General features: G+C 48.1%; 1 protein-coding gene across 3 annotated transcripts; it reads right to left on the reverse strand.

Moving 5' to 3' along the window:
- Nucleotides 1-465: 465 nt before the first annotated feature.
- LOC134980239 (uncharacterized) lies at nt 466-19,890 on the reverse strand. Of its 3 annotated transcripts, none has more exons than XM_063946975.1 (9): nt 19,791-19,890; nt 7,592-7,762; nt 5,684-5,785; nt 5,216-5,296; nt 4,657-4,977; nt 4,327-4,434; nt 3,717-3,809; nt 2,918-2,998; nt 466-2,297 (listed from the first exon to the last, which is right to left on the reverse strand). In XM_063946975.1, exons 2-9 carry the CDS (start codon nt 7,760-7,762, stop codon nt 819-821), a joined length of 2,436 nt encoding a protein of 811 aa, XP_063803045.1. In that variant the 5' UTR covers nt 19,791-19,890; the 3' UTR covers nt 466-818. The 3 variants fall into 3 exon arrangements, with proteins under 3 accessions (XP_063803045.1, XP_063803046.1, XP_063803044.1); XM_063946976.1 differs by lacking the exon at nt 19,791-19,890 and adding an exon at nt 12,990-13,127; XM_063946974.1 differs by lacking the exon at nt 19,791-19,890 and adding an exon at nt 10,131-10,235.
- Nucleotides 19,891-27,676: the final 7,786 nt, after the last annotated feature.

The raw sequence follows: 27,676 nt of genomic DNA on the forward strand, positions 1-27,676 counted from the left end.
GAGGGGGGAACAGACGCTAGTGGTGCCGGATTTGAGGGGGTACTGAAATGGTCAGAGAAAAAAGTGTGAAACCCATGAGTTGGAAGCATGCTGTGGTGGGTGTTAGGCTTCAGAGGGTAGGCCTGGGCTGTATTTGGGGGGGGGAAGGGGGCACGTACCCCCTGGGCACCCCTCTCTCAGGAGGCCCCCCCAGCCAGAGTTCCCCCAACCCATCTCTAGCTCATGTCTGGTCCGGTGATTGTGACCTGGCTCCATGTCTGCGCCACTGGACTGATCAGCAGGACACAGGCATAGAGGGACTGGGATCAATAAAGTTTTTTGTTTGTTTTTGGGTTTTTTTTACCCTATCTGTGCTGAGTGCAGCATTTGTGATTAGTTTAATATTAATTTATATTATAGTACATTCTAAGCAACAATATAGTCACTAAAATGAAAATCCCAAACACAGCAAATAGACGCATTGTATTGCTTCTAATACTTTATTTGAAATTAATCTGTTAAAATTATTTGGAAGTCTATAGGTTACAATTAGTAAGAACAGGTCACAAACAGACCTAAATACTTCAATACAGTATGTGACAAATATAGTCAAACTCTTTGGATTCCTTAATACACTTCAAAAAATAATAATACGTAAAAGCAAAGCATCCAATTTGGCTATGATGATGAGGCCTAACCCAGAATTGATTAAGGGTATATGATCAAGGTGGCTGTGGCGTTGCCTGTACAGTGTAGCTCTGATTTTTGTTATTTTTTGTAATGATTATAATTGAAGGACAATAGCTGTGAGGGCATGTGCAGGTCATGTCTAAGATGCATTAGGGTCTCCGACTTGCCCAAAATATGAAAGCCAGTATCACTGCTACAATGGTGACAGCGGTAGAGGTTTCAAATGTGTTTAGGACCATAGATATAATCAACAGGATGACCCCTATAAACCACCATGTCTTGGTGTTCACACCAGATGGGATTTTTCTTGTATTACTCAACTCAATGCCGGTTGAGTCTTCTGCTACCCATGGACTCTTGCGAGAATCGGATTTTCCTTTACTCGTCAAGTTTCCTGCAACGGAATCATGTGCACCAACTATGTTATCTTCACTGCTACCCTCTACACTGCATAAAGGTGTATCACCGCTAACTTCTGGTCCAGGAAGAGATGTGGTCAGGCCATCAGGTATTGGATCGTTGGGATGGAAGAGAACAGTCTCTATTATCCTATCAGTATTTCTGTTGTCATCTGGGGATCCATCCCTTCTTAATACACTTCTGTCATCAAAATTAGGTCCTGGTCGCCCATTGTTACAAACTCCTTCTGCACCTGTATCAGTGGTAAGCAAGCCAGGAATGTTTTCTGTCAATGGGTCAGCATTCCTCACATCAGATGTCTCTGGTTTTCCAACATTAGAGACCACATCTGAATCCTCAGATACTGCATACGTTGATGCTCTAGTTTCTAATGCATTTACATTAACTGCATGTGCACCAACATCTGTTGTCATATCTGACCCAGTTGCAGGAATACCCACAGCAGTATATGTGTCACTACTAGGACTTTCAGCTGTTGACCTCCCACCATCTTCAACGGCTGTTAATGAATGAATATTGGTTACTTCTGTGCTGATTTGCATGGGATCCTTTAATGTACTGCTAACATCTTGAGAATCAGCATTACTGACCCCTGTTGTACCCTCAGGTCTTGGTGTATTCAAATCAGAAGATTTATCAGGAACTGTACAATCACTTTCAGAATTAGTGGCGACATCCACAATATCATTTGAAGTGACAGTGCTAGCTTCTGAAGCTGTAGAAGGCTTAGGAGAAACATCAATATGAGGAACATCAGAGACGCTGGTGGTGGCTTCCCTACTCTCACGTGAATTGTCAGTGCTATCATCTGAAGTCTCAGAAGCTCTAGAAGTAACATCAGGTTTTGGAATATCATAGACACTGGTAGTGTCTTCAGAGTTATCCTGGTTCGCCTCTAGCATTTCATCCTCACTATCAGTAATAACCCCTTTGAATCCATCCGCAATGGATTTTGCAGTCAAAGCTGCCAAGACAGCCACTAAAATAGCAAAGGCGCATATCGCTTCCCCACCCACTGAAATAGATTTTACAGAGGACCACTTTTCTCGCATTTCTCTTCTGAACCATTTCATGAAGATCTCCCCTTGGCACTTCTCGCTACAGACGAATCTCACGGCCAAGTGAGACAGTTTGTCGATTATCTCCTTCTTCTTCTGATTGTCTTCCTTCAAGAAAAGCCTTATGTCATCGCTCCACTTCGAGACCTTCTGTAATGCAACAAAGAAGATGTAGTGTCAAATCACGTAGCTGAAACAATGTAATATAAAATGTGTACTACTGTAGGCAAATAAATACGGAAGATATATTTTGGCAGCCAGTGCGAGTATCTCCGTCATATACCCAGAAGATGGACATCAGGAAGGCAGGGACACATGTCCACAGGATGAAGCATGGCTACACCCATGGTTATGGCATCACGGAATGGCATAGTTATGCACAGCAGTTCCAGGTGCATACAGAAACCTGAGACTGGGTAATCCATACCCGTTTCATCCCCCTTCTTGGCCCCCCTGGGTCTTCGACACCGAATAACACCTCATGGTCAGGGACAGACTGGCCCACAGGGGACAGGGCAAACCCTCGCTGGTTCCATATAGCTGCACTCACCCTGGTGCAACACTTTCCATGGGCCCTACACAAGATGATAGTTTTGGACCCCCTTAAACTTTTGTCAAAAGGACACCCACAAAAACAGGTTAGAGTAATCCAGGTCTGTCTTGTCCTCTGGATGTTAGATAGGAACCTAGGTTGCCTGATGGGTGACCCGTCTCTGTGGTCTACAAAGAGGAAAGTTAAGGGCTATGGAAAACTTGTATCATGTATTTACCAGCAAATGCTCCACAAACGCCGGAAAGTGGAACGCAGCGACCATGTCATGTGACTCCTGCAGGCTTTGCAGAAATTGTATCTGGAAAACAAAGTTGATGAATTTTGTGAAACATTTACATGATCTCTGAGTACCTATATGTAGCATGACTGGTAAACTTATATTTTATATTCCCCCGTATGTAATCAGTGGCTTATACTGTTGACCTCATACTCGCATACACTTTCTGGGTAACAAGGTGATGTCATTATGAAGGGGCTTTAGCCCTGCCACTGTACAGATTCAGTGTACGCTGAGTGTAGCAGCACGTTACATATTACTACATATTACATCCACACAACCCTAAACCTGTCGCTGTATTCACTATATTCCGTTTGATTGGGAAACTGAGCTACTGTGACATGTTTATTTCTTTCTTTATTTTGTTACTGCACTTAAATGTCCCTCAGAACTACCCACATGCCCCATACTGTATGTGCCATCAGACCTCACCATGTACTCCTTATGTGTCATCAGTCCCCGCCAGGTGACCTTTATGTGCAATCAGTCCGCTCCGGGTGACCCTTATGTGCAATAAGTCCCCGCCAGATGACCCTTATGTGCAATCAGTCCCCTCTAGGTGACAGTTGTGTGTCATCAGTCCCCTCCAGGTGACACTTGTGTGCCATCAGACCTCCTTATGTGCCATCAGTCATCTCCACATGCCCATTATGTGCCACCTGACCCCTCCACATGCCCCTACCCTCCTGTATGACATGACTGACAGTATGACATGCTGTTATAATCGCTACTTTCTTACCTCACTCTCCATGTTAGAGAATGACAACACTTTATGACACATCCCAAATATAAGTTTTTCTCCAAGCTCTGTACCCTTAATGCTGCCAGATGCCTGTTGGATTGCATAGAAAATGACAAGCCTTATTGTAAAAATGAGACACGTTATCTTTTTGTTTATTTTACAGCGCTGCTGGAACCAGAGAATGTATATTCCATTAAGCAGCTAACGTCAAGCGCTCATGCAGGACTCATTCTGCACTTGTACAGACCCACAAACATCGGAGATATATGTAAACCTGATGGTTTATGTACTTCTCTGAATCAGGCCATATATTGTTAAACATTTTTATTTAAAGACAGTATAAACTCATTACAGTTATTATCAGAAACGTCTGGGTGCCAGTCCAACCTGGAAGACTGTGCAACCAGCTGTCCAGATGTTTGTCATTGTTACCAGGTCTGGTTGAGGCTTGGGTGGGTCAGATGTAAGTTACACTTGGCGCCAGGTATGTTACGCTAGCAGTAAGCTTTTAGAAGGCTCTCTGCATGGACTGTTCACCTGACTCGCTGCTCTTCCGTGCCCCTAAGAATAAGCCCCACGGTTATCTCCTCAGAGATCCTCTACTTACCCATTTATCCGGACACGGGTTTCTGAGTATAACTTGTACTCTCTTCCCCAGGTGTGTTACCGTGAGCAGGTCAGCCGCCACATCAAACGCCTGGATCATCTGCTTAATCTGGAGAAATAGGCGAGTTTGATTTCATTATAATTTTCAAATTGTGGTCAAAACGACTAGATTTTCATAATTTGTCCCCTGGGGAAAGTGTTCTACTGTATCTGAATAGTTTATAAAGGTGACATCTGAAGTAACGTAAGATGTCTCCTAGCACATCCTGACATTGCATTCCAAAAATAAACTGGTAAATGACCTTACACCTCCACATCCCAAACCACGTACCTGCTCTCCCTGATCCTCCTGACTCTCTTTTACATCATGGTCAAAGTTCTCCGAAGCTCCAACAGAAACTGCCAGTTCAGCTGCCACCAAAGCCACTAGGGTGCCAACCACAAGGCTATGCTCATTGATACCTATGCAGGACGCCGTAACGTTTTCATTCAAGATCCTGTAGAGCTCGTTAGTGTAGTCACTGCTGACTATGCGGTCCTCGGGAAGGCAGAGAAAACGAGAAGCTGCCGTGCAAATCTCTCTTACAGCGTCTTCTTGCTTTGGTCGTCGGCCCCCAAGTAATGCCAGGGAGTCCCGATACTTTTTGGATGCCTGGCGATTTAAAACATGGACATATATTTAGAACCAACTTGACTGCCTCCATTATATGTCCCTCAAAGAACCTTGGTGATGTCACCGGTTGCTGGAAATGAAAGCAACCTCATTACCGTCAACCTTACCCATAAAATAATAATAATTAAAAAAGACTGATGCCTAGAAATACACACAAGATTAACTTTGTTGCAACTTCACTGTTCTTTCTGGAAGGTCTCGGAGCCTTTCTACTCACCAAACAGGCATTTGCAAAGCCGGTCAAATTAAAGAATGAGGAGAGACGGGAGACTTCACGGGGGCTGAGCAGCAAACGCACCTGGAATAGAGAGAAGGGTCTATACCTTGGAGAGAGATAAAGTGACAATCAACCAGTTAGGAGCTGATTGGTTAGTTTGGGCAACTTCTGCACTTTGTCTCTCTCTGAGGCTTGATGCATCTCTCCCCTCCCACCACCACCAGTCTTTGTCACTACATGGATCCACTGTTTGAACAACACAATTGGTTATATTAAAGTGCCAGACTGCGTTTTAAGGACTTCAAGATGACATACGTACTCTCTAAATCTGTATCCTTTGTGTACACAGTGATTGTACGGGCAATTTGTTTGCTTCAATCAATTCCTTTTTTGAGATAAAAGACCACCTACTGTAACCTTCATGTCTCAGAATTGACCTCTTCTAAAGCGGATTTGTTTAATCCTCACCTCCCACTTCTTCCCAGTTTCATCAGTTACTGCAAACACCTTCGTAGAAACACCATATTGGAAAGCACTCTTCTCTTCAGAATCTTTCATGGAATCCAGATTCTACAAATAAAACAAATATTAATGTCTTATTATTATATTCTTATTAATAATTGTGCAAGGCCCAACAGCTCCCACTGTGAGAGAACCTTGGGAATGGAGGACTGGCCCCCAAGGTAAGTATGGGAGTGGGTGTGTTACGGGGGAAGAGAGAGGGGGATGGGCCCTTATGAACATAAGGGGCCCTGAGTCATGTACAAATGCAGACGGAATTCGTGTATTTCAGCAAACTGTACATGTGCCATATGAAGTTATCGCCAATTGAACACGTACCGCTCCACGCACACGTACATGGATGAAGATTGCAAGTGCAGGCGTATTGATCCGTCCATTGACTGGCCACGCTTTCTGTGACATAAGTGTCTAGGTAGAAACTGTGCGCCGATTGCAAACAACTGATCTGTCACGTGGGCGTTTCGTGGGGTGGGTGTAAGACGCCATAGTAATGCTGGCAGCTGTGGACGGTGAAGCAGTTGGCGGCGCGGCCACTTAAAGGAAGACGGATGGAGAGTCAGCGTAGACTCTCATACTTACATAAGCTTAAGGAAGCAAGTACGCTGCCACGGCCGTACGTGACAGCGGCTACAGATACGTTTGACTCAGAATCAATCCCACAGTCTGCTGTAATCCTGCCGATAGGGTGATGGCAAAAAATAGTTCTAGTTGATTAATCTGCTGTCCACACATATGGCCAGCCTGTTTGGTGGTATCTGATCAGATTTAGTGATCAATGCAATGGGTGTGGGCCACATTTTAAGCAGCCACAATCCCATTACATTGAAAAAGGGATGACAGTCATGTTGACGATTCTGTGGTCATGGCTCAATCCCTGGTTTCCCTTTCCATTGTGACCACGCAATGTAAGTAGGCTGAAGCCCAGCAGCTGGATTATCTCCAGACCACATCGGGGTCTGGTAGTAGGGTCAGAAGATGACCACACACTCGTGGGCCTATAGCTTTCATCTTCCAGTTGTGTCTCTCAGATCCATAGGACTGTCATTGAGCATCACATTTATTTAAGGAATAAAATGAGTGTGATGTACAGGGCCTGACTTGTCACGTGTGGCCATCTTAAGTTTTCGAGCTGCCAGTTTCTGTTACAGTTTTATAACGCAATTTGGCCCTGCTTTATTTGGATTTTACTGGATTGTAACCTGTGCGGTCAGAATACAAAATGCGCATACCCTGACCAGATTCTCTGGCAGCCCTGACTGGATTCTGTAGCAGCCCTGACCGGACTCTCTGGCAGCCCTGACCGGACTCTCTGGCAGCCCTGACCGGACTCTCTGGCAGTAACTTGCAGCCAGTTGAGTCCAGAATTGCTAAACTGCACATTTAATATGCTGCGTGTGAGGCATTTAAGACCTTCCCCACTGCTACAACGTGACCAGGTTACCAACAATCTTTTATGTTGAAAAGGAGATCGGTATGAGTTACCGATGGCCGGGATGCCGGCCGACATTATACCGACGCCGGCATCCCGGCCACCAGGATGCCGAGCAGAGTGGGGACCGCTAGTAGCCCCTTGCTCTCGCCACAGGTTATATTCTCACTCTGTGGGTGTCGTGGATACCCATCGAGGGAGAAAAGCCTGTGGCACCGGCTTTCCGACGCTGGCATTGTACCGGATTGCGGGATCCCGGCGTCGGCGTTGTGATTGCCGGAATCCCGTGCGGCGGCATGTTAACCGCATACCATTGAAAAGAACTATGATTTCTGACCATAACAGGATGATTGTTCAGCAAGCGGCACCCACAGCTAATAAGCTAATAATTGGGGTGGGACATCTTCTGCACATAGACCTCTCACCTTCTGTTTGCTTGGGAGGTCTCCGCCATGGTGAAGAAGGTGTAGATTACTTCTCTGAGTGGTGATGATACAGAGGCGATCCTTGGTGCTCCAGGGAAAAGTGGGAATCACCTCCTGTTTTTTTACGGTATTATCGCTCTGTAACTCGAAGACAATGACCTTAGAAGCCATCTGTAGTGGGACAGAGGGGGAAACTTAGACATAGTTCAAAACTGAGGGAGTCCGGCTGATAATTAAACACATAGGGAAAGCAGTGTCCTAGTGACCTCTGACCCTTGCATCAAATGATAACAAGCAGGAATACACAGTGACATGCAGGGTAGAAATGGGACATCGAAAGCAAACATTAACATTGGTTGCAAAACATTTTTTAGTCCAAACATTGGTCCCGTGACACCGATGGTAACCAATATTAAACGATGTTTCTATTTTCTTAAACTGGCTTCACAAGCTTATAATACAGTAATAAACTTCTGAAATCATCCTTCTATTATGTTTATCTGGATGGCCTCCAATGGTGCAGGTGGAGCTACGGCTTCAGGCCCTCCATTTAATAAAGGCCCCCATAATTTAAGTGGTTTATGTATGGTGGTACGGGTCAGTAAGCAGTACCATATTACCCAATGGCCCGGACGCTCCTCCCACAGATCCCAAGTAGCGCGGCCTGGAAGCTGGCACCGGGATCACAGGCAGCGGCACGGATGTCATATGATGACGTTGTGTCTGGAGAGACTATCAGTCACTCCTCCTAACTGTCCCGATTCCAGTGGAACACTCCCGCTTTTCTGGGACTGTCCCGCTGTCCCTCGCATCCACACATGGCCAGCTCTGGGAGAGGCTGAGGGCTGTCCAGCAGTTCCCAGAGGGCTGAGCAAGCACACCGCATGACAAAAACGGGGGTGCGGATCTCCAACGTAGCATTCCGGTTGAGGACATGCACCCTTGCCTCTAAGGCACGCTCCCTAATTTTGTGTGCGCATTTGTCCCAGCCAGCGCTGATCAAAAGTTGGGAGGTATCAGTGGCAGAATCTTTAGCAGTAGGGGAGCTTGAGAGGACCACGGGGACGGGAGGGGTGTGCACAATACAAAAACATAAGGGCAATGCCAGGTTGTCAGGGATGGTAGTGTGCAGGAACTGGCAGTGCCAATTAGGCAAGGTTTGCAGAGCACACACACGACGGCACAATGCAGGATATGCAGATGGGGAGGGCACACTATGCAGGACATACTGATGTGGACTGGGCAGACAGCACAATGTATGACTTACTGCATACCTCCCAACGTTTAAGGTGCCCATGCTCTAGACGATATTATGAGTGATTTGGCCATTTCCGACGGATCGGAACGACAAATCGTTCATAATAGTGCAGATCGTTCAGTGTCTATGAACGATAACGATCGCCATGCGCGGTCCCGCTGGTTGTTGGTCGGAGCTTCTGATCTTTCCTGCTGCAGCATGCTCCCGGATGTAGCCACTCCCAAGCCTTAAGATATATCTTATGTGTATTGTACTATATCGTTTGTCCAGGACTGCCGGGGAGTTCAAGAGAAATAGTTAACGAGATATCATCATTTACAGGTCGTCTAGTGTATGGGCATCTTTAGATTGTTGAAGCCAGGGCCCATGTGCGCGCCGGAAGAGTGGTTTTGTTTATGTTAGGCTACGCCACCTGGATGATTCCATTTTGAGGGCATGCTCACCTGTGACACCCCCATTTTACGTCATGCTGGGGGCGATCCTAGCACTCTCCCTGCACTAAATGGATGCAGGCTGGGGCTGGATTAGGGATGGCCATCGGTGGTTATCCATTGATGGTTACCATCGATTATACCATTGATGGATAACATCGGTGGTGGGGGTAAAAAATATGTAAGGGAGCCATCGATTGTTTTGCCCATCGATGGTCACCCTTACTTTACGACTGAGTGAGTCGCGGGCCAATCAGGGCCCAAGGACTTGGCTTCATGGGTGTCAGGGGGCGGAGCTATGCTCCGTGTTTTCTGACACCCTGCAGAAAAAGAAAGAAAACTATTTGATAGCTCTTTATCATCGATGGTGGGAAACCATCTGGATGATCTGGTTCTCCCCCATCGATGGTAAAAGTAGTTAGCATCGGTCATAGACCATTAATGATTTTGAATCATCGATGGCCATCCCTAGGCTGGACAGCACAATGCAGAACATGTTGGTGGGGGCAGTACAGGACATAGAGATGGGGAGAGGGCAGGCAGCACAACACAGGACGGATCTGACAGAGTGGAGGACTGTATACTGTGTATTTGCTCCCAGCACCACAAATGTGTTGTGCACACTCTAGTGCCCCCAGTTCACCTTATGCCACAATACCCCCCCATACTGCATGCTGACATTACAACGATGCAGAGGACATATACCACACCCCACCTCCTACAGTAACTATGTCAGGAGCAGTATACGGGAACGCTGTAAACAGAAAGGCATAAATGCACATAACCATTACACTGCCCATGGTACACACAGTTCTAAGTATAACATATATAAAGACTGCACAGTACTTACCGCTGCTCTCTTACTGGGAAGTTTGGACAAAGATAAAACAGGAAAACAAAGTTCACTTTACCAGCCCCAGTTTAGTTTCTCTTTCACTTCTCTGAGAGGACCAGCCCTTTAACCCCTACACACCAAGTGAGACATTTCTAGACTAATGCTTAAGGCGTGAGTACGCGACCTGTAGCATTCAAGCTGGTGTGGGACTACAAGTCCCAGTGGGCAGAATTAGTTTTGTATCTTTTGTCCCAAGTTTTCCCAAACCACTTTTGTATATAGGCAAAATTGTGGGGGAAGCTCTCACACTCGGTCCTCAGGACCACACGCAGTTCATGTTTTCCAGGTCTCCTCACAGAATCGCAGGTGAAATGATTAGCTCCACCTGTGGATCTTTTAAAATGTGCCATTCAGTAATGAACACACCTGTGCACCTGCTGGGTGACCTGCAAAACATGAACTGTTTGGGGTCCTGAGGACCGAGTTTGAGAACCACTGTCTCATGGCCCCTACACACTGCACGATTACCGGGCGAGATGCCTGCCTGACGGCCGATACGACCGACAGGCGACTGGGGGAGTGAAGTTTCTTCACTTCCTGATCACCCGGCCCCATAGCCCTGCATGCGAATATGGACGAGATTGCCCATATTGGCTTGCAGGTAGGAATGAGGGGGCACCAACGATAAACGAGTGCTGGGCTGCGCATCGTTCATCGTTGGTGCCTACACACTGAAAGATATGAACGATTTCTCGTTCATTAATGCACAAGATCGTTCATATCTTTCACTGGTATCTTTCGGTGTGTAGGGCCCATAAGAGGGATTGACTTTCCATAAGATATTGATCTGATCATTAACCATACGTTCTCCTACTAGGTGGTAAGCTATGCACACATACAGTGAGGAATGAGTACTATGGGGTGAGTAGTAAGTGGCTCCCGCATGTATACTCGCCAGTGTCTGGGGTATTTGGCGACACTCTGAAAGCACAATTACATACCTCCCAAAATATCACATTGTCAAAACGGGACCTTGCGCACATCCAAAAAGGGGCATGGCCTCAGGGGTATGTGGGCGTTGACTCACGGCATCCCGTATTTCTTCACTCTGGGTGTGTGCCTAGCACTCGGAAATGCTGTGCTGCCCCCAGAGACTGTCCCGCATTGTGTAGATGCCATGTTAATTTATCCGCCGCTCTGCATGTGTGTGATCGCCCCAACTGCCCCCCACCGCGGGACACTGCAGCCTGCGGGAGGGACAGCGGCTCAATCCCAGAAATACGGGAGTCTTGCTGTGCTATAGCAGCTCTGAGGCTGGATGTCTTGCGGAGTAACAACCCACGTGAGGTCCGCTGATGTGGCTCGCCGGTCGGATGAAGGCAGCATTGTATGGCGAGGAGGGGTTTCCCCATTGGTGGAAATGCAGGAGAGGTACCAGACAAATTGTGTGTCTCCCGCCGGTTCCACCAGGAGCAGGCAACTATGCCATGTATATAGCAGCTGGTGACATTAAAAGGAAGTGTTATAGGGGGTCTTTCCGAGTTGATCGTAGCTGTGCTAACTTTAGCACAGCTACGATCATTCACACTGACATGCGGGGGGGGGGGATGCCCAGCACAGGGCTAGTCCGCCTCGCATGTCAGTGCCGCCCTCCCCCCCGTAGAAGTGCAAAGGCATCGCACAGCGGCAATGCCTTTGCACTTCAAGAGTAGCTCCCGGCCAGCGCAGCTTTAGCGTGCTGGCCGGGAGCTACTCATCGCTCCCCGGCCCGGAACGGCTGCGTGTGACATCACGCAGCCGCTGCGGCCCGCTCCCCGTTCAGTCCGGCCACACCTGCATTGGCCGGAACAAACCCACGAAACAGTGGCCAAATGCTGCCATTCTACCCCCTCCCGGCCAGCGATCGCCTCTGCCTGTCAATCAAGCAGAGGCGATCGTATCCCTGCTACGGCCTTCAGCCGCCTGGCATGTGCCAGCGCACTACGGTGCATGCGCAGTAGGGACCCGTTCGCTCTGCTGCGATAAAACGCAGCGAGCGAACAGGTCAGAATGACCCCCATAGGGCTAGGCTATGTTGTACATTCCTGACCAGGAATTGCTTTATGGTAAATGTTATTAGTACGTGTGTAATTCATCACCAATTATCTGCTGTGAATGTGGTTAATATCTGATATATGTAGGTGGGTGATCTACAGATGTGTCCTCTTACATCTTTGCTCCGTGCGCTACAAGTCGCGTTACACATAATGCGTGATTGCCGTGTGACTAGGTAGTGGGGGGTTTTTGGCGTTTTTCAGCTAAAATGCGTCTTAGACGCAAAGTACTGTAATAGGACGCACAAGCAGCTTCTGATTAAAGTAACATGCAGCATGCCTATATTCTGTGTGCGACTGTATCTGCATACAAAATGCTACGCTACGGTGTTTTCATGGAAAACATTGGAATGTGGCATTTCAAATGCAGATAGAGCTTAATTACAGTATATAGGCATGCCGCAAATCATTTAATAAGCAGAAGCTGCTTGTGCGTCCTATTACATTACTTTGCGTCTAAGACGCATTTTCGCTGAAAGAAAATGCAAAAAAGTTGCCGTTTTAGCGTGACGGCAGCAAGGATGTAAAGAGGACACATCTGTAAGTAAGTGGCTATGATCTTGCAGTCTATAAATTGCCGGCGGGGTTGTTATGAAGTGGTAGTGTGCATGGCTCTGTGATTGGTGCTAATTTGTAATGAGCGCTAAAAATTATTATGTGGCACCTGTAGGGAAAAATTGGTTAAAAGAATATGCTTACAGCCCCTTTTGGGGTAATTAGGGTGTCCACAGTTCGTGCGGGTAGCGGCTGTTTGTATTAGCCTCTCCCTGACCTGCCCTACCTTGTGGCCTCAGATGTTGTAATCTCCGTGTACCGTCCGTGCTGGGTTACAAGCTTGTTTCCTCCCAGACGCTTCAGATCGCTGCGTCCAGCAATCGTGGATCCCGGCGGGTGACGTCACGGCAAGCCACCGGCGGAGTGCAGGAAGCCGGCCAAGCAGACAAGTCCCGATGCTGTGTCTCGTTGCCTCCAACGCGTTTCGTGCATCTAAGCGCACTTAATCATGGATGGCAATGTCTTTCTGGTGCTCCTTTTTATCTAAAAAACTTTATTGATCATTCATAAAAACAGGAAGTAATGTCCAGGAAGTGATGTCCAGGAAATGCTCCAAAAGAGCGGCAACCATATGTTTCTTCTTGGTTGCTTCATTCTAATTGGAATAATATAAATATAAATATAAAAAGGTACTTTATTTTTCCCTATTGATGTTTGCCTACGGTGCCACAATAAAAAAGTGTATACGATATTGTAGAGTGTCTATATTATTGTAAAAAGGCATTCAATGTCGATGTTGAGGCCCGAAGGTTGTGTAAGGCATACTTACCTACTCTCCCGGAAGCTGCGGGAGGATCCCGTTTTTTGGGGTAGCCCCCCGCACCGCCGGAAGAGTGGGCAGGTCTCCCGCATCCTGCTTGCACCCTAGTGATGCGAGCAGGATGGAGAGAAAATCTCCCGTATTCGCGGGTCCGTCGGGTGGAGAAGGGGTTAAAATGACGCAAATCGCGTCATTTTAGCCCCACCCCCTTCCCGCGGACCCACTAATCGCAGCATTTTCCGATGCGGGGGCAGGGCTTAGTGATGTCACAGTCCGGCCCCGCCCCCCGAATACTCCTGCAGCGTCTCCTCTCCGGGCTTCTCCCGGAGAGGAGAAACAGAATGTAGGCAAGTATGTTGTAAGGTCTTTAGTTTGTTTGTAACAATAACGTTGATCTCATTACCGATATTGAGTCCATACTGTGTCAAGGCTTCAGGGTATATATACACTTTATTTCTTCTCTATTTATGGTGTGGGTGTAGTTCCCTGCTCTCCAGTTTCTCTCTGCAGGACTGTAACCTGCAGCGGACATATCATATGCTACACGCAGGGATGGGGAACCTTCGGCCCTCCAGCTGTTGTTGAACTATACATCCCAGCATGCCCTGCAACAGTTTTAGCATGGCCAAATAGCAAAACTGTAGCAAGGCATGCTGGTATGTGTAGTTTAACAACAGCTGGAGTGCTGAAGGTTCCCCATCCCTGTGCTACAGCATAGAGCAGTGTTTCTCAACCACGGTCCTCAAGGCACACTAACAGTCCTGGTTTTAGGGATATCCAGGCTTGAACACAGGTGACTTAATTAGTACCTCAGTTATTTTGATTTAATCATCTGTGCTGAAGCCTGGATATCACTAAAACCTGCACTGTTGGTGTGCCTTGAGGACCGCGGTTGGGAATGCCTGGCATAGAGCCTCAAGATCGGTCATCGGGACCCCAAACAGCTCACGTTTCCCAGGTCACCCAGCAGGTGCACAGGTGTACTCATTACTCACTGACACATTTTAAAAGATTCACAGGTGGAGCAAATTATTTCACTTGTGATTCTGTGGGGAGATCTAAAAAGACATGAACTGTTTGGGGTCCTGTTGAGTGAGTTTGAGAACACTACATCTGCCATCAGTGAGCAGCTGGCTGGACAGGAACTTTTTTTGAACAAAAGAAACATTCTACGTGACACCCATCAGGGACCGGGACCCACTGCACTAAACTGCGCTTTCAGGGTGTCGCACAATGGGCCTAATTCAGACCTGATCGCAAAAGAAACATCTTTCTCTGATGGGCAAAACCATGCTGCACTGCAGGTGGGGCAGATGTAACATGTGCAGAGAGAGTTAGATTTGGCTGGGTTATTTTGTTTCTGTGCAGGGTAAATACTGGCTGCTTTATTTTTACACTGCAATTTAGATTTCAGTTTGAACACACCACACCCAAATCTAACTCTCTCTGCACATGTTACATCTGCCCCACCTGCAGTGCACATGGGGGGGTCATCCCGACCCGTTCGCACACAACGGTTCTAAGCTGCGGTGTGAACAGGTCGGGACTGCGGCTGCGCGGCACGTGCAATGCGCACGCGCGTCGTTGCCGGCGACGGTGGTCGCCGGGCAGCGACGCCGCCAGCGCAGAAAGTGATCGCAGCGGCGATTGCATGAAGACAGACAGACGGGAGGCGTTCCGTGGCGTCAACTGACCGTTTTCAAGGCATGGTGAGGCGAACGAAGGCGGATCCAGGCGTTTGGAGGGCGGATGTCTGACGTCAATCCCGGGACCTTCGTGGCTGGATCCGTCGCACAGGGTAAGTAGGTCTGACCCTGGTCTTGTTTTGCAGGAAAAAATTTTAGCATAGCAGAGCTGCACAAGCGATCGCAGCCCTGCTATGCTAAAATACACTCCGCCATAGGCGGCGTCAAGTTGACCGCACAAGCAGGAAAAAGTTGCTACGTGCGATCAACTCGGAATGACCCCCCCATGGTGTTGCTCATTCGAGAAAAATGTTGCTTTTGCGATCAGTCCTGAATTAGGCCCAATACCCCAGACATTGGTGAGCATACATGTGGGACGCTACTCAAACGTACTGCTTACTCCCAGGTACTTCTCCCTCACTGTAGGTGTGCATAGCATGCTATCTATTGGGGGAATGCATGGTTACTGCCGATATCTTAACCACTTAACTGACAATTTCTTCCCCAAAAAAAACGATCACAAATTGTGGGGGGGGGGGGGGGGGGGGTTTATGAGTGAATTAGGTGAAGAACATGAATTTAACCCTATCCCAAATAATTTTAGTTAAAAAAAAAAATGAAAAATGTATATATAGTTTTTGAAAAATCTCAAACATCGGTACATTGGTCGGGAAAATCGGTAACACTGTGACCATCGCTACGTTACTTTTTACACCCCAGACAGCTGGCAGGTACACAGGGAGGTGTTGGGGGTGGCTGGTTTACATTTTCTTAGCGGCTGCAGGTGGGGTGTCCTGCCGTGCTGACCAATTAGCAGTGATCGGCAGCACGACAAACACTGGGTAAGGGTGCAGCGAGGCAGAGGGACCTTCCGGTCCCTCTGACAGCAGCAGCGGAGGGAAGTTTCCCTGCCGCTGCTAACACTCTCTATCTGACTGGTTACATCCTTTGCAACCAGATCAGATAAAGCACTTGCTGGTATAGTCGTATCTGATGCCACCATGCCAGGCAAGTGGTTAAAGAAAGACAAACCTCAAAGAGAGTCTTACCCTGCACTGTGAGAAGGTGATAGAAATACACAATGCTCCACAGGACTCTTACATACAGTATCATTGGACACACAATTGTTAATTGATTATTGAATCAATCATACAGCTACACACTATTCAATCACATAATTCTAATGCATAACTAGACATATGGAGCATCTTATGAAACGTGCTATACTCGCATAAATCCACTAGATGGCAGCATAGAGTTGGGAGTGTCAACACTATAGAATAATGGGGGTCATTCCGAGTTGATCGCTCGCTAGCAACTTTTTGCAGCGCTGCGATCAAGTTAAAACTCTGCAAAACTGCACATGCGTATGCACCGCAATGCGCAGGCGCGTCGTACGGGTACAAAGAGGATTGGTGCTGGGCGATGGATTTAACGAAGAATCTATTCGCACAGCCGATCGCAAGGAGATTGACAGGAAGAAGGCGTTTATGGGTGTCAACGGACCGTTTTCTGGGAGTGGTTGGAAAAACGCAGGCGTGTCCAAGCATTTGCAGGGCGGGTGTCTGACGTCAGTTCTGGGACCAAAAAGTCTGAAGTGATCGCAGCGGCTGAGTAAGTCCAGAGCTACTCAGAAACTGCAACAACTTTTTTTGTAGCGTCTGCTGCACACGGGTTCACACACTTGCAAAGCGAAAATACACTCCCCCATAGGCGGCGACTATCTGATTGCAGCACAGCAAAAAGTTGCTAGCGAGCGATCAACTCAGAATGACCCCCAATGAGGGGGTCATTCCGACCCGATTGCACGCTACAGTTCACCACGATCAGGTCAGAACTGTGCATGTGTCGGCACCGCTGTGCGCCGGCGCAGGCTAGAAGGCCGTCATTACCTAGCAATCGCCTCTGCCTGATTGACAGGCGGAGGCAGTCGAAGGGTGTGAGGGGGCGGCACGGTGGAGTTTGGCCTCTGTTTTCGGGTCGCGGTCCGGCCAATGCAGGCATGGCCGGACCATTCGGGGGGCGGGCAGCAGTGGCTGCATGCCGTCACACGCAGCCGCTGCGACCCAGGGCAGCGACAAGTAACTCCCGGCCAGCCGAAGAAGCTGCGCTGGCTGGGAATTACTCTACAAGTACAAAAGCATTGCCGCTGTGCGATGCTTTTGTACATGTGTGTGGGGGGGGGGGGGCGCACTGACATGCGGGGCGGGCTAGCCCTGTGCTGGGTGTCCCCCCGCATGTCAGTGAAGATGATCGTAGCTGTGATAAATTTAGCACAGCTACAATCAACTCGGAATGACCCCCAATAATTGCAGCAGAAAGCGCAGACCTGGTCATGTAATGAGTTAGTGAGGCTCGGCCTCTTTGTACAGCTGTCCCGTGTATATTATATATAATAGCCATTAGATGGTAAATCACCTGTCTGTAATGATGATTCATTAAGTAAATGCCCCTCTCTAGATGCATAAGAGTAATAGAATTAGAGGCCATTTGGCAGGAGACGGAGTACAGGACCATTACTTACATTTTATCTGGAATTAGTGAATAACGTTTACCGAAAAAAAATCATCATCTCACTAATAATATTCTCATAAATGTGCGGCAACCGTGAAGGTCAGGTCAGCACAGCGTCGCCATTTGGCTGCATCCACCTTAATGCACTTAATAATCACATTTCTTGGAAATCCTACCTAAAAAGCTCATCACGTTTTGTGTGGGGGAAGAACATTTGTCATTTATATGGCAGCGTCCGGTCAGCTTAATATCCATACTGACTAAGAAGGCGCAGAACTGATATTTCAGGGTCTCACAGGCTACCAAATAAGCGGGTCAAGATAAAGTATAATATTTCTAGCCTGAAAACCAAACTGAATCTAATTTGCATAATGACATGGGACAGGAGGTCCCTGAATAACGCCGTTCTCGTTACCCGTAATGTGATTTCTATGTTCTCTGCAACAGAACAGCGCGCAGTGGAGTGTCTGAGAACCCGAGACATTTCTCCAAAGCTACATCCTACTAAAGGGATCTCCAATTGTGATAGTGCATACGCTCCTGTGTGCGGTTGTCTGTTTTATTTAGAATAATAACCATTTCCTAGAAGATGTAATGAAAGTTTTCAGGAACAGCTCTAAAAGTATATAGACATATTTATTGGAGAGGAGGGATGGGACGGAAATACCCCAAAACTATTCAGTGTAGATTTGCAGTTCTGATACAATAATCCTCAGAGACGTCTAGTTCCAAGTGAATTGATCAGCTGAATACTTATGAATATTGGTTCCTCCCACAGCGCCGCTGTGAGTATTCCCTGGGTCCGCTTAATGGGGGTCATTCCGAGTTGTTCGCTCGTTATTTTTTTCTCGCAACGGAGCGATTAGTCGCTAATGCGCATGCGCAATGTCCGCAGTGCGACTGCGCCAAGTAAATTTGCTATGCAGTTAGGTATTTTACTCACGGCATTACGAGGTTTTTTCTTCGTTCTGGTGATCGTAATGTGATTGACAGGAAGTGGGTGTTTCTGGGCGGAAACTGGCCGTTTTATGGGTGTGTGCGAAAAAACGCTACCGTTTCTGGGACAAACGCGGGAGTGGCTGAAGAAACGGAGGAGTGTCTGGGCGAACGCTGGGTGTGTTTGTGACGTCAAACCAGGAACGACAAGCACTGAACTGATCGCAGATGCCGAGTAAGTCTGGAGCTACTCAGAAACTGCTAAGAAGTGTCTATTCGCAATTCTGCTAATCTTTCGTTCGCAATTTTGATAAGCTAAGATTCACTCCCAGTAGGCGGCGGCTTAGCGTGTGCAAAGCTGCTAAAAGCAGCTTGCGAGCGAACAACTCGGAATGAGGGCCAATATCACCAGGCAAAGGAGACTTTGCTGCCCCCTACTGTCAGGTTACCTCTTCTGTCTCTCCGCAGGCAGTGGTTGAAATGCTGGAAGAAAATGGAACTCTCAAGAACCTGAACATTGAGTCAAGCTTTATCTCAAGCGCGGGGATGCTGGCTGTCACTCAGGCCATGAAACATAACTCTGACTGAGCTCAAGGTGGATAACCAGGTAAGACATGCGGGGCGGGATAGCACTGTGCTGAGCGTCCCACCGCATGTCAGTGTGAATGATCGTAGCTGTACAACTGTGCTGCAACCATTTATTGAAATACACAATCAACAAATTCCTAGTTTATTAGCTGTGTCATGTGAAACATGGTATCCGGCTATAAATGTCAAGGTATTGACCAAGCGGTTCCATCAATATCGTATACGATTCCGTTTACATACATATAAACATATATATTCATTTGAAACCCTTCTAAATAAAATGTATGTGAGCTATAAATCACTGTATGTACAGCATGTGGCCGCAGTTATAGATTTCAGATGTAATATCCAGCAATACACGTGTGACATATAAGATTTACACCCATATACAGGATGTGCCGTATACCCGCACCAGTCCCTACAGTGTAACACCTATCTCTGTAAGCTGTAAATGCCTTATGTTTATATCCAGAACTCTAGATTGTAGGATAAAGCCAGCGCAGTTATCTATAACAGCTACACACAATACAGAGAGTCACCTTACACTGCCAGGGCTGTTCAGTCAGCCGCGGGGTCAGGGTAATAATCAGACTCGGCAGCTCAGCTCCGCTATCATATCAGGAGACGCCATGGCTGGAAGGCAGGAACCGGAGAATCGAAAGTAAAACGCTCTCTCTATATCTCCAGAGACCGGTCCGACTTGTCCCAAAGGCCATTTCTTGGCATGTTCATTTTGTTTCCTGGTAACTTGAAGTTCCGAGCTGCATAATATTGTACTCCGAGCTGTGCGTGTGCAGTCATGTTCCCACACGGGATGTACTCTTATACAGGACAGGGATGTATTAAGAGAGGAGGGACCCGTGTGCTGACTCCATCCGGGCTCCTGCCGTCTACTGCGCATGCGCAGATCTCTGGGAAACTGGCGCAACTGCCGGGAAATTGTGTGCTGTGCCATTTTCCCTGTGTTTTGATCGATGCTTCCATCGTGGCATTCCAGATGTATGTACTTTAGAACACAGGCTGTGCAGTGTGGGTCCTCCTTGACCTAGGAGCCTGTTTGCACCGCACACCCTGCACCCGTTATGTGGATGAGACTGTATGTCACAGCAAAAAGACCCTGATCTGCCACTGTGTGTCAGATTCATAGCTGGACGGTATTGCACAGCCGCAGAGAAGCCGCCGAGCAATACCGTACAGCTATCCTGCAAATGCAGCAGGAGGCGTCTGAGGAGATAGACTCCTAATGACAGCTTTGGAGATCTGAGTACTGAGTCTGAAGACACAACATCGGATCACCATCGTGACCATCGGTCCCGGTGTTTCCAGCATCGGCCTTCTGAGTAAGCTGAAGCTTTAGACACTGGCCACGTCCTTCCTGCTTACGAGGCCGGGAAATCTGCGTCCTCTGATGATTATCCTGACACCGGCACTACCAGAAAACAGGGGTGACACTCTTTCATTTCCAGACACACAGGCCAACCATGCCCCCGTTCTACCCCCAAACTGCTGCAGCATGTCAGCCATACTTCAGCCTGGGGGAACTGCGAGCGACAATGCAGAACACGTTCTGTTCATGCGCAGACACGCAATAATTGTAGCACGCACACCATCGGGCCCTGTGTCACCAGTGCTAATTACATTATATACCCCACTGCCAGCACTGGGTGTATAGGTGTGTGCTACATCCCACCTCACACCTCTACATTATATACCCCACTGCCACCACTGGGTGTATAGGTATAGGTGTGCGCTACATCTCACCTCACACCTCTACATTATATACCCCACTGCCACCACTGGGTGTATAGGTATAGGTGTGTGCTACATCTCACCTCACACCCCTACATTATATACCCCACTGCCACCACTGGGTGTATAGGTATAGGTGTGTGCTACATCCCACTACACACCCCTACATTATATACCCCACTACCACCACTGGGTATATAGGTATAGGTGTGCGCTACATCCCACCTCACACCCCCTACATTATATACCCCACTGCCACCACTGGATGTATAGGTATAGGTGTGCTCTACATCCCACCTCACACCCCTACATTATATACCCCACTGCCACCACTGGGTGTATAGGTATAGGTGTGTGCTACATCCCACCTCACACCCCTACATTATATACCCCACTACCACCACTGGGTGTATAGGTATAGGTGTGCGCTACATCCCACCTCCCACCCCTACATTATATACCCCACTGCCACCACTGGGTGTATAGGTATAGGTGTGTGCTACATCCCACTACACACCCCTACATTATATACCCCACTACCACCACTGGGTGTATAGGTATAGGTGTACGCTACATCCCACCTCACACCCCTACATTATATACCCCACTGCCACCACTGGGTGTATAGGTATAGGTGTGTGCTATATCCCACCTCACACCCCTACATTATATAACCCACTGCCACCACTGGGTGTATAGGTATAGGTGTGTGCTATATCCCACCTCACACCCCTACATTATATAACCCACTGCCACCACTGGGTGTATAGGTATAGGTGTGTGCTATATCCCACCTCACACCCCTACAATATATACCCCACTGCCACCACTGGGTGTATAGGTATAGGTGTGCGCTACATCCCACCTCACACCCCTACATTATATACCCCACTGCCACCACTGGGTGTATAGGTATAGGTGTGCGCTACATCCCACCTCACACCTCTACATTATATACCCCACTGCCACCACTGGGTGTATAGGTATAGGTGTGCGCTACATCCCACTACACACCCCTACATTATATACCCCACTGCCACCACTGGGTGTATAGGTATAGGTGTGCGCTACATCCCACCTCACAACCCTACATTATATACCCCACTGCCACCACTGGGTGTATAGGTATAGGTGTGTGCTACATCCCACCTCACACCTCTACATTATATACCCCACTGCCACCACTGGGTGTATAGGTATAGGTGTACGCTACATCCCACTACACACCCTTACATTATATACCCCACTGCCACCACTGGGTGTATAGGTATAGGTGTGCTACATCCCCCCTCACACCCCTACATTATATACCCCACTGCCACCACTGGGTGTATAGGTATAGGTGTGCGCAACATCCCACCTCACACCCCTACATTATATACCCCACTGCCACCACTGGGTGTATAGGTATAGGTGTGCGCTACATCCCACCTCACACCCCCTACATTATATACCCCACTGCCACCACTGGATGTATAAGTATAGGTGTGCAACATCCCCCCTCACACCCCTACATTATATACCCCACTGCCACCACTGGGTGTATAGGTATAGGTGTGTGCTACATCCCACCTCACACCCCTACATTATATACCCCACTGCCGCCACTAGGTGTATAGGTATAGGTGTGCTACATCCCACCTCACACCCCTACATTATATACCCCACTGCCACCGCTGGGTGTATAGGTATAGGTGTGCGCTACATCCCACCTCACACCCCTACATTATATACCCCACTGCCACCACTGGGTGTATAGGTATAGGTGTAGGTGTGTGCTACATCCCACCTCACACCCCCTACATTATAATACCCCACTGCCACCACTGGGTGTATAGGTATAGGTGTGTGCTACATCCCACCTCACACCCCCTACATTATATACCCCACTGCCACCACTGGGTGTATAGGTATAGGTGTGTGCTACATACTACCTCACACCCCTACATTATATACCCCACTGCCACCACTGGGTGTATACATCCCACCTCACACCCCCTACATTATATACCCCACTGCCACCACTGGGTGTATAGGTATAGGTGTGTGCTACATACTACCTCACACCCCTACATTATATACCCCACTGCCACCTCTGGGTGTATACATCCCACCTCACACCCCTACATTATATACCCCACTGCCACCACTGGCTGTATAGGTATAGGTGTGCGCTACCTCCCACCCCTACATTATATACCCCACTGCCACCACTGGGTGTATACATCCCACCTCATACCCCTACATTATATTCCCCACTGCCACCACTGGGTGTATAGTTGTGCGCTACATCCCACCTCACACCCCCTACATTATATACCCCACTGCCACCACTGGGTGTATAGGTATAGGTGTGCGCTACATCTTACCTCACACCCCTACATTATATACCCCACTGCCACCACTGGGTGTATAAGTATAGGTGTGCGCTACATCCCACCTCACACCCCTACATTATATACTCCACTGCCAACACTGGGTGTATACATCCCACCTCACACCCCTACATTATATACCCCACTGCCACCACTGGGTGTATAGTTGTGCGCTACCTCCCACCCCCTACATTATATACCCCACTGCCACCACTGGGTGTATAGGTATAGGTGTGTGCTATATCCCACCTCACACCTCTAGATTATATACCCCACTGCCACCACTGGGTGTATAAGTATAGGTGTGCGCTACATCCCACCTCACACCTCTGCATTATATACCCCACTGCCACCACTGGGTGTATAGGTATAGGTGTGTGCTACATACTACCTCACACCCCTACATTATATACCCCACTGCAACCACTGGGTGTATACATCCCACCTCACACCCCTACATTATATACCCCACTGCCACCACTGGCTGTATAGGTATAGGTGTGCGCTACCTCCCACCTCACACCCCTACATTATATTCCCCACTGCCACCACTGGGTGTATAGTTGTGCGCTACATCCCACCTCACACCCCCTACATTATATACCCCACTGCCACCACTGGGTGTATAGGTATAGGTGTGTGCTACATCCCACCTCACACCCCCTACATTATATACCCCACTGCCACCACTGGGTGTATACATCCCACCTCACACCCCTACATTATATACCCCACTGCCACCACTGGGTGTATAGTTGTGCGCTGCCTCCCACCCCCTACATTATATACCCCACTGCCACCACTGGGTGTATAGTTGTGTGCTACCTCCCACCTCACACCCCTACATTATATACCCCACTGGGTGTATAGGTATAGGTGTGTGCTACATACTACCTCACACCCCTACATTATATACCCCACTGCCACCACTGGGTGTATAGGTGTAGGTGTTACTTAACCATAACTAGGATAAGTTGTTCATCATGTGGACTGACATCTATCACACACCGCTGGCACTTATATAGGTTCTGCCAATTATACATTCTCTTTCATTCTGTGGATTTTGCCCTGGGTTAGTTGATGACACTGAGAAATAGATGCCTGGGACACTGTAAGCTGTATACCGTAGTCAGCTAAGAGTTGTCCGCTACACTGACAGTGATGGTGGTTCTCTGGTTCCAATATCCAAGTAGGTACGTTTTTAGTTCTGTGGATTTTGCACAAGGCTAGAGGATAACACTGAGGAACGGAAGCCTACGTCTCTGTAGCCTGCGTAGCTCAGTGGGCTAGTAGCTGCTCCATACACTGGCAGTGATGGTGGGATCCCAGGTTCGAATCCCATGATGGTTTCCCTTTAGCACCTTGGATAATGATCCCGGCTGGATGACGATACTCTCGCCGCTTCTTGTAAGCAGGCTCCCTATATGCCCCTCCACACTGCATGCCCACCCCCACACCGCACTCACCCTGCATGCCACCCTGACAGCAATGGTGAATCCTTGTAGCTAGGCGCCTCATGTGGAAGATGCTAGGACATCCCAGTCATTGCCAGTAGGGAGGGCATCTACAGGGCAAAGGAGCTACGCAGGTTTTTGTTGTTATTTTTTTTTTTTTTTAAAGAACATATAAAAGTAAATATAACACACCTGGACCCATTTTGCGTAGGAGAAGCCATGCTCAAGTCTTGGGACTTGAACTAGTGACCCCAGAACCACAGAGCACTGACATACTGACTGAGCCATCTCAGGATACAGAGTATCAGTGTAACTTTTCTTAATGTTATCAATGACCCCAGTGCAATGGCCAATATACTGCAAAATGAGGAGAGCCTGGGTTACGAACCACAAACTCCAGCACTGCAGTCAGGCTCCTAGCCCAGTGAGCTATCCCACACCTAGAGAAGGATGGAGACTTTTCTGTTCATCAATCAGTCAGGTGAAGTGATGCTAAAAAGAAGCATGCAGCTGTTACATTACTTAGAGTCTCCATCAAAAGTGGTGTCAGCATGCTGCAGCCACAGTGGTGTAGTGGGATGGTGGTAGTTATCTTCTATGGAAATGTTGGAGGGGTTTGAATCCCCATGGAGGTATCTATTTAGGTCTGTGGATTTTGCTCTAGGCTAGTTGATGACACTAAGAAAAAGATGTTGGGCTTATTGTAGCCTGTGTAGCTCAGTGGGCTAGGGGCTGCAGTCTACTGGTGATGGTGAGTTAATTGGCTCGAGTCCTATGCGGGTTTCCATTTAGTTCTGTAGATTTTGCACTAGGCTATATGATAACACTGAGGAACGGAAGTCTATCTCTCTGTATCCTGCGTAGCTCAGTGGGCTAGTAGCTGCTCTCTATACCAGCAGTGATGGTGGAATTCCATTTAGGGGGTCATTCCGAGTTGTTCGATCGTTGCCAATTTTCGCAACGGAGCGTTTAAGGCAAAAATGCGCATGCGCTAAGTATTTTTGCTCAAAACTTAGTAGATTTACTCACGTCCGAATGAAGAATTTTCATTGTTGAAGTGATCGGAGTGTGATTGACAGGAAGTGGGTGTTTCTGGGCGGAAACTGGCCGTTTTCTGGGAGTGTGCAGAAAAACGCAGGCGTGTCAGGGAAAAACGCGGGAGTGTCTGGAGAAACGGGGGAGTGGCTGGCCGAACGCAGGGCGTGTTTGTGACGTCAAACCAGGAACGAAATGGGCTGAGCTGATCGCAGTGTAGGAGTAAAGGCCCGTACACACTGGTCGATATATCGGCCGTTCTCTTGAACGGCTGATATATTGCGGGTCCGTCGGCCAGTGTGTACGGCCGATACGTCTGTGAACTCCGTCGTTCACAAACGTATCGCGCCGGCCGCGCAGCACAGCCGACGGCCAATATATCTACCGATATATTGGCGTGTCGCTGTGTGTGTAGTGGGCGGTCGGCCGACCGCCCGTACACATGCTGCGGCGGCCAGCGGTGATTGACAGCTGAACTGGGCGGGCGTGTGTACACGCCCGCCCAGTTCATGACGTCAGTCCCCCGACGGATCGGGCAGTGTGTATGCTCAACACACTGCCCGATCCGTCCATAGATATATCTGCAGATCAATTGATCTGCAGATATATCTATTAGTGTGTACCCACCTTTAGTCTGGAGCTACTCAGAAACTGCTAAGAAATTTCTATTCGCAATTCTGCTAATCTTTCGTTCGCTATTCTGCTAAGCTAAGATACACTCCCAGAGGGCGGCGGCCTAGCGTGTGCAATGCTGCTAAAAGCAGCTAGCGAGCGAACAACTCGGAATGACCCCCTTAGTTCTGTGGGTTTTGCACTAGGCTAGAGGATAACACTGAGGAAAGGAAGCCTATGTCTCTGTAGCCTGTGTAGCTCAGTGGGCTAGTAGCTGCTCCATATACTGGTTATGATGGTGGGATCTCAGGTTCGAATCCCATGACGGCTTCCCTTTAGCACGTTGGATAATGATCCCGGCTGGATGACGATACTCTCGCCGCTTCTTGTAAGCAGGCTCCCAGCATGCCCACCCCACACCGCACTCACCCTGCATGCCTCCCTCCCACCCTGACAGCAATGGTGAGTCCTCGTAGCTAGGTGCCTCATGTGGAGGATTCCTCCCAGCAGCCCTGATGGTGCATAACACACAATCAGAACATGCAAGGAGTGTCCCCAGGATAGAGATCTGAGCTAGGACATCCCCGTCATTGCCAGTAGGGAGGGCTGCTACAGGGCAAAGGAGCTACGCAGGTTTTTTTGATTTTAAGTTAATTAAAAAGTAATAAAAACACAGACAGACCCAGTTTGTCTAGAAGCAGCATGGTAGAAGCTCAAGTCTTGGGACTCGAACCAGCAACCCCAACACCACAGAGCACTGACATACTGACTGAGCCATCTCAGGATTCAGAGTATCAATAAAGCATTTCTTAATGTTATCAATGACCCCAGTGCAATGGCCAATATACTGCAAAATGAGGAGAGCCTGGGATTCAAACCACAGACTCCAGCATTGCAGTCAGGCTCCTAGCCCAGTGTGCTATCCCACACCTAGAGAAGGATGGAGGCTTTTCTGTCCATCAGCCAGTCATGTGCAAGGGCAGTAAAAAGAAACATGCAGCTGTTGCATGACACTTAAGGCCCCTACACACTGGCCGATGTAATCGACCAACGATACTATCGATTATTGATTTTGTCTACACACTGGACGATATCGATGGTCAATTACACTGGACGATATTGATGGTAAATTTGGACGTTTTGAGAGTACATTACATCTATGACGTTCAAATTGACTTGCATGTTTAAACAAGGGTAGATCAACG

The sequence above is a fragment of the Pseudophryne corroboree genome, chromosome 12, assembly GCF_028390025.1.
Source record: "Pseudophryne corroboree isolate aPseCor3 chromosome 12, aPseCor3.hap2, whole genome shotgun sequence".
NCBI lineage: Eukaryota > Metazoa > Chordata > Amphibia > Anura > Myobatrachidae > Pseudophryne > Pseudophryne corroboree.

Bases quoted from the DNA above. Each gene is read 5' to 3' on its own strand.
- LOC134980239 (XM_063946975.1), bottom strand. From the start codon at position 7,762: ATGGCTTCTAAGGTCATTGTCTTCGAGTTACAGAGCGATAATACCGTA. The intron at 5,786-7,591 runs GTGAGAGGTCTA...TTTTATTTGTAG, and splicing joins ACCTCCCAAGCAAACAGAAG to AATCTGGATTCCATGAAAGA. The intron at 3,810-4,326 runs GTAAGTAGAGGA...GCAATCCAACAG, and splicing joins ACCCGTGTCCGGATAAATGG to GCATCTGGCAGCATTAAGGG.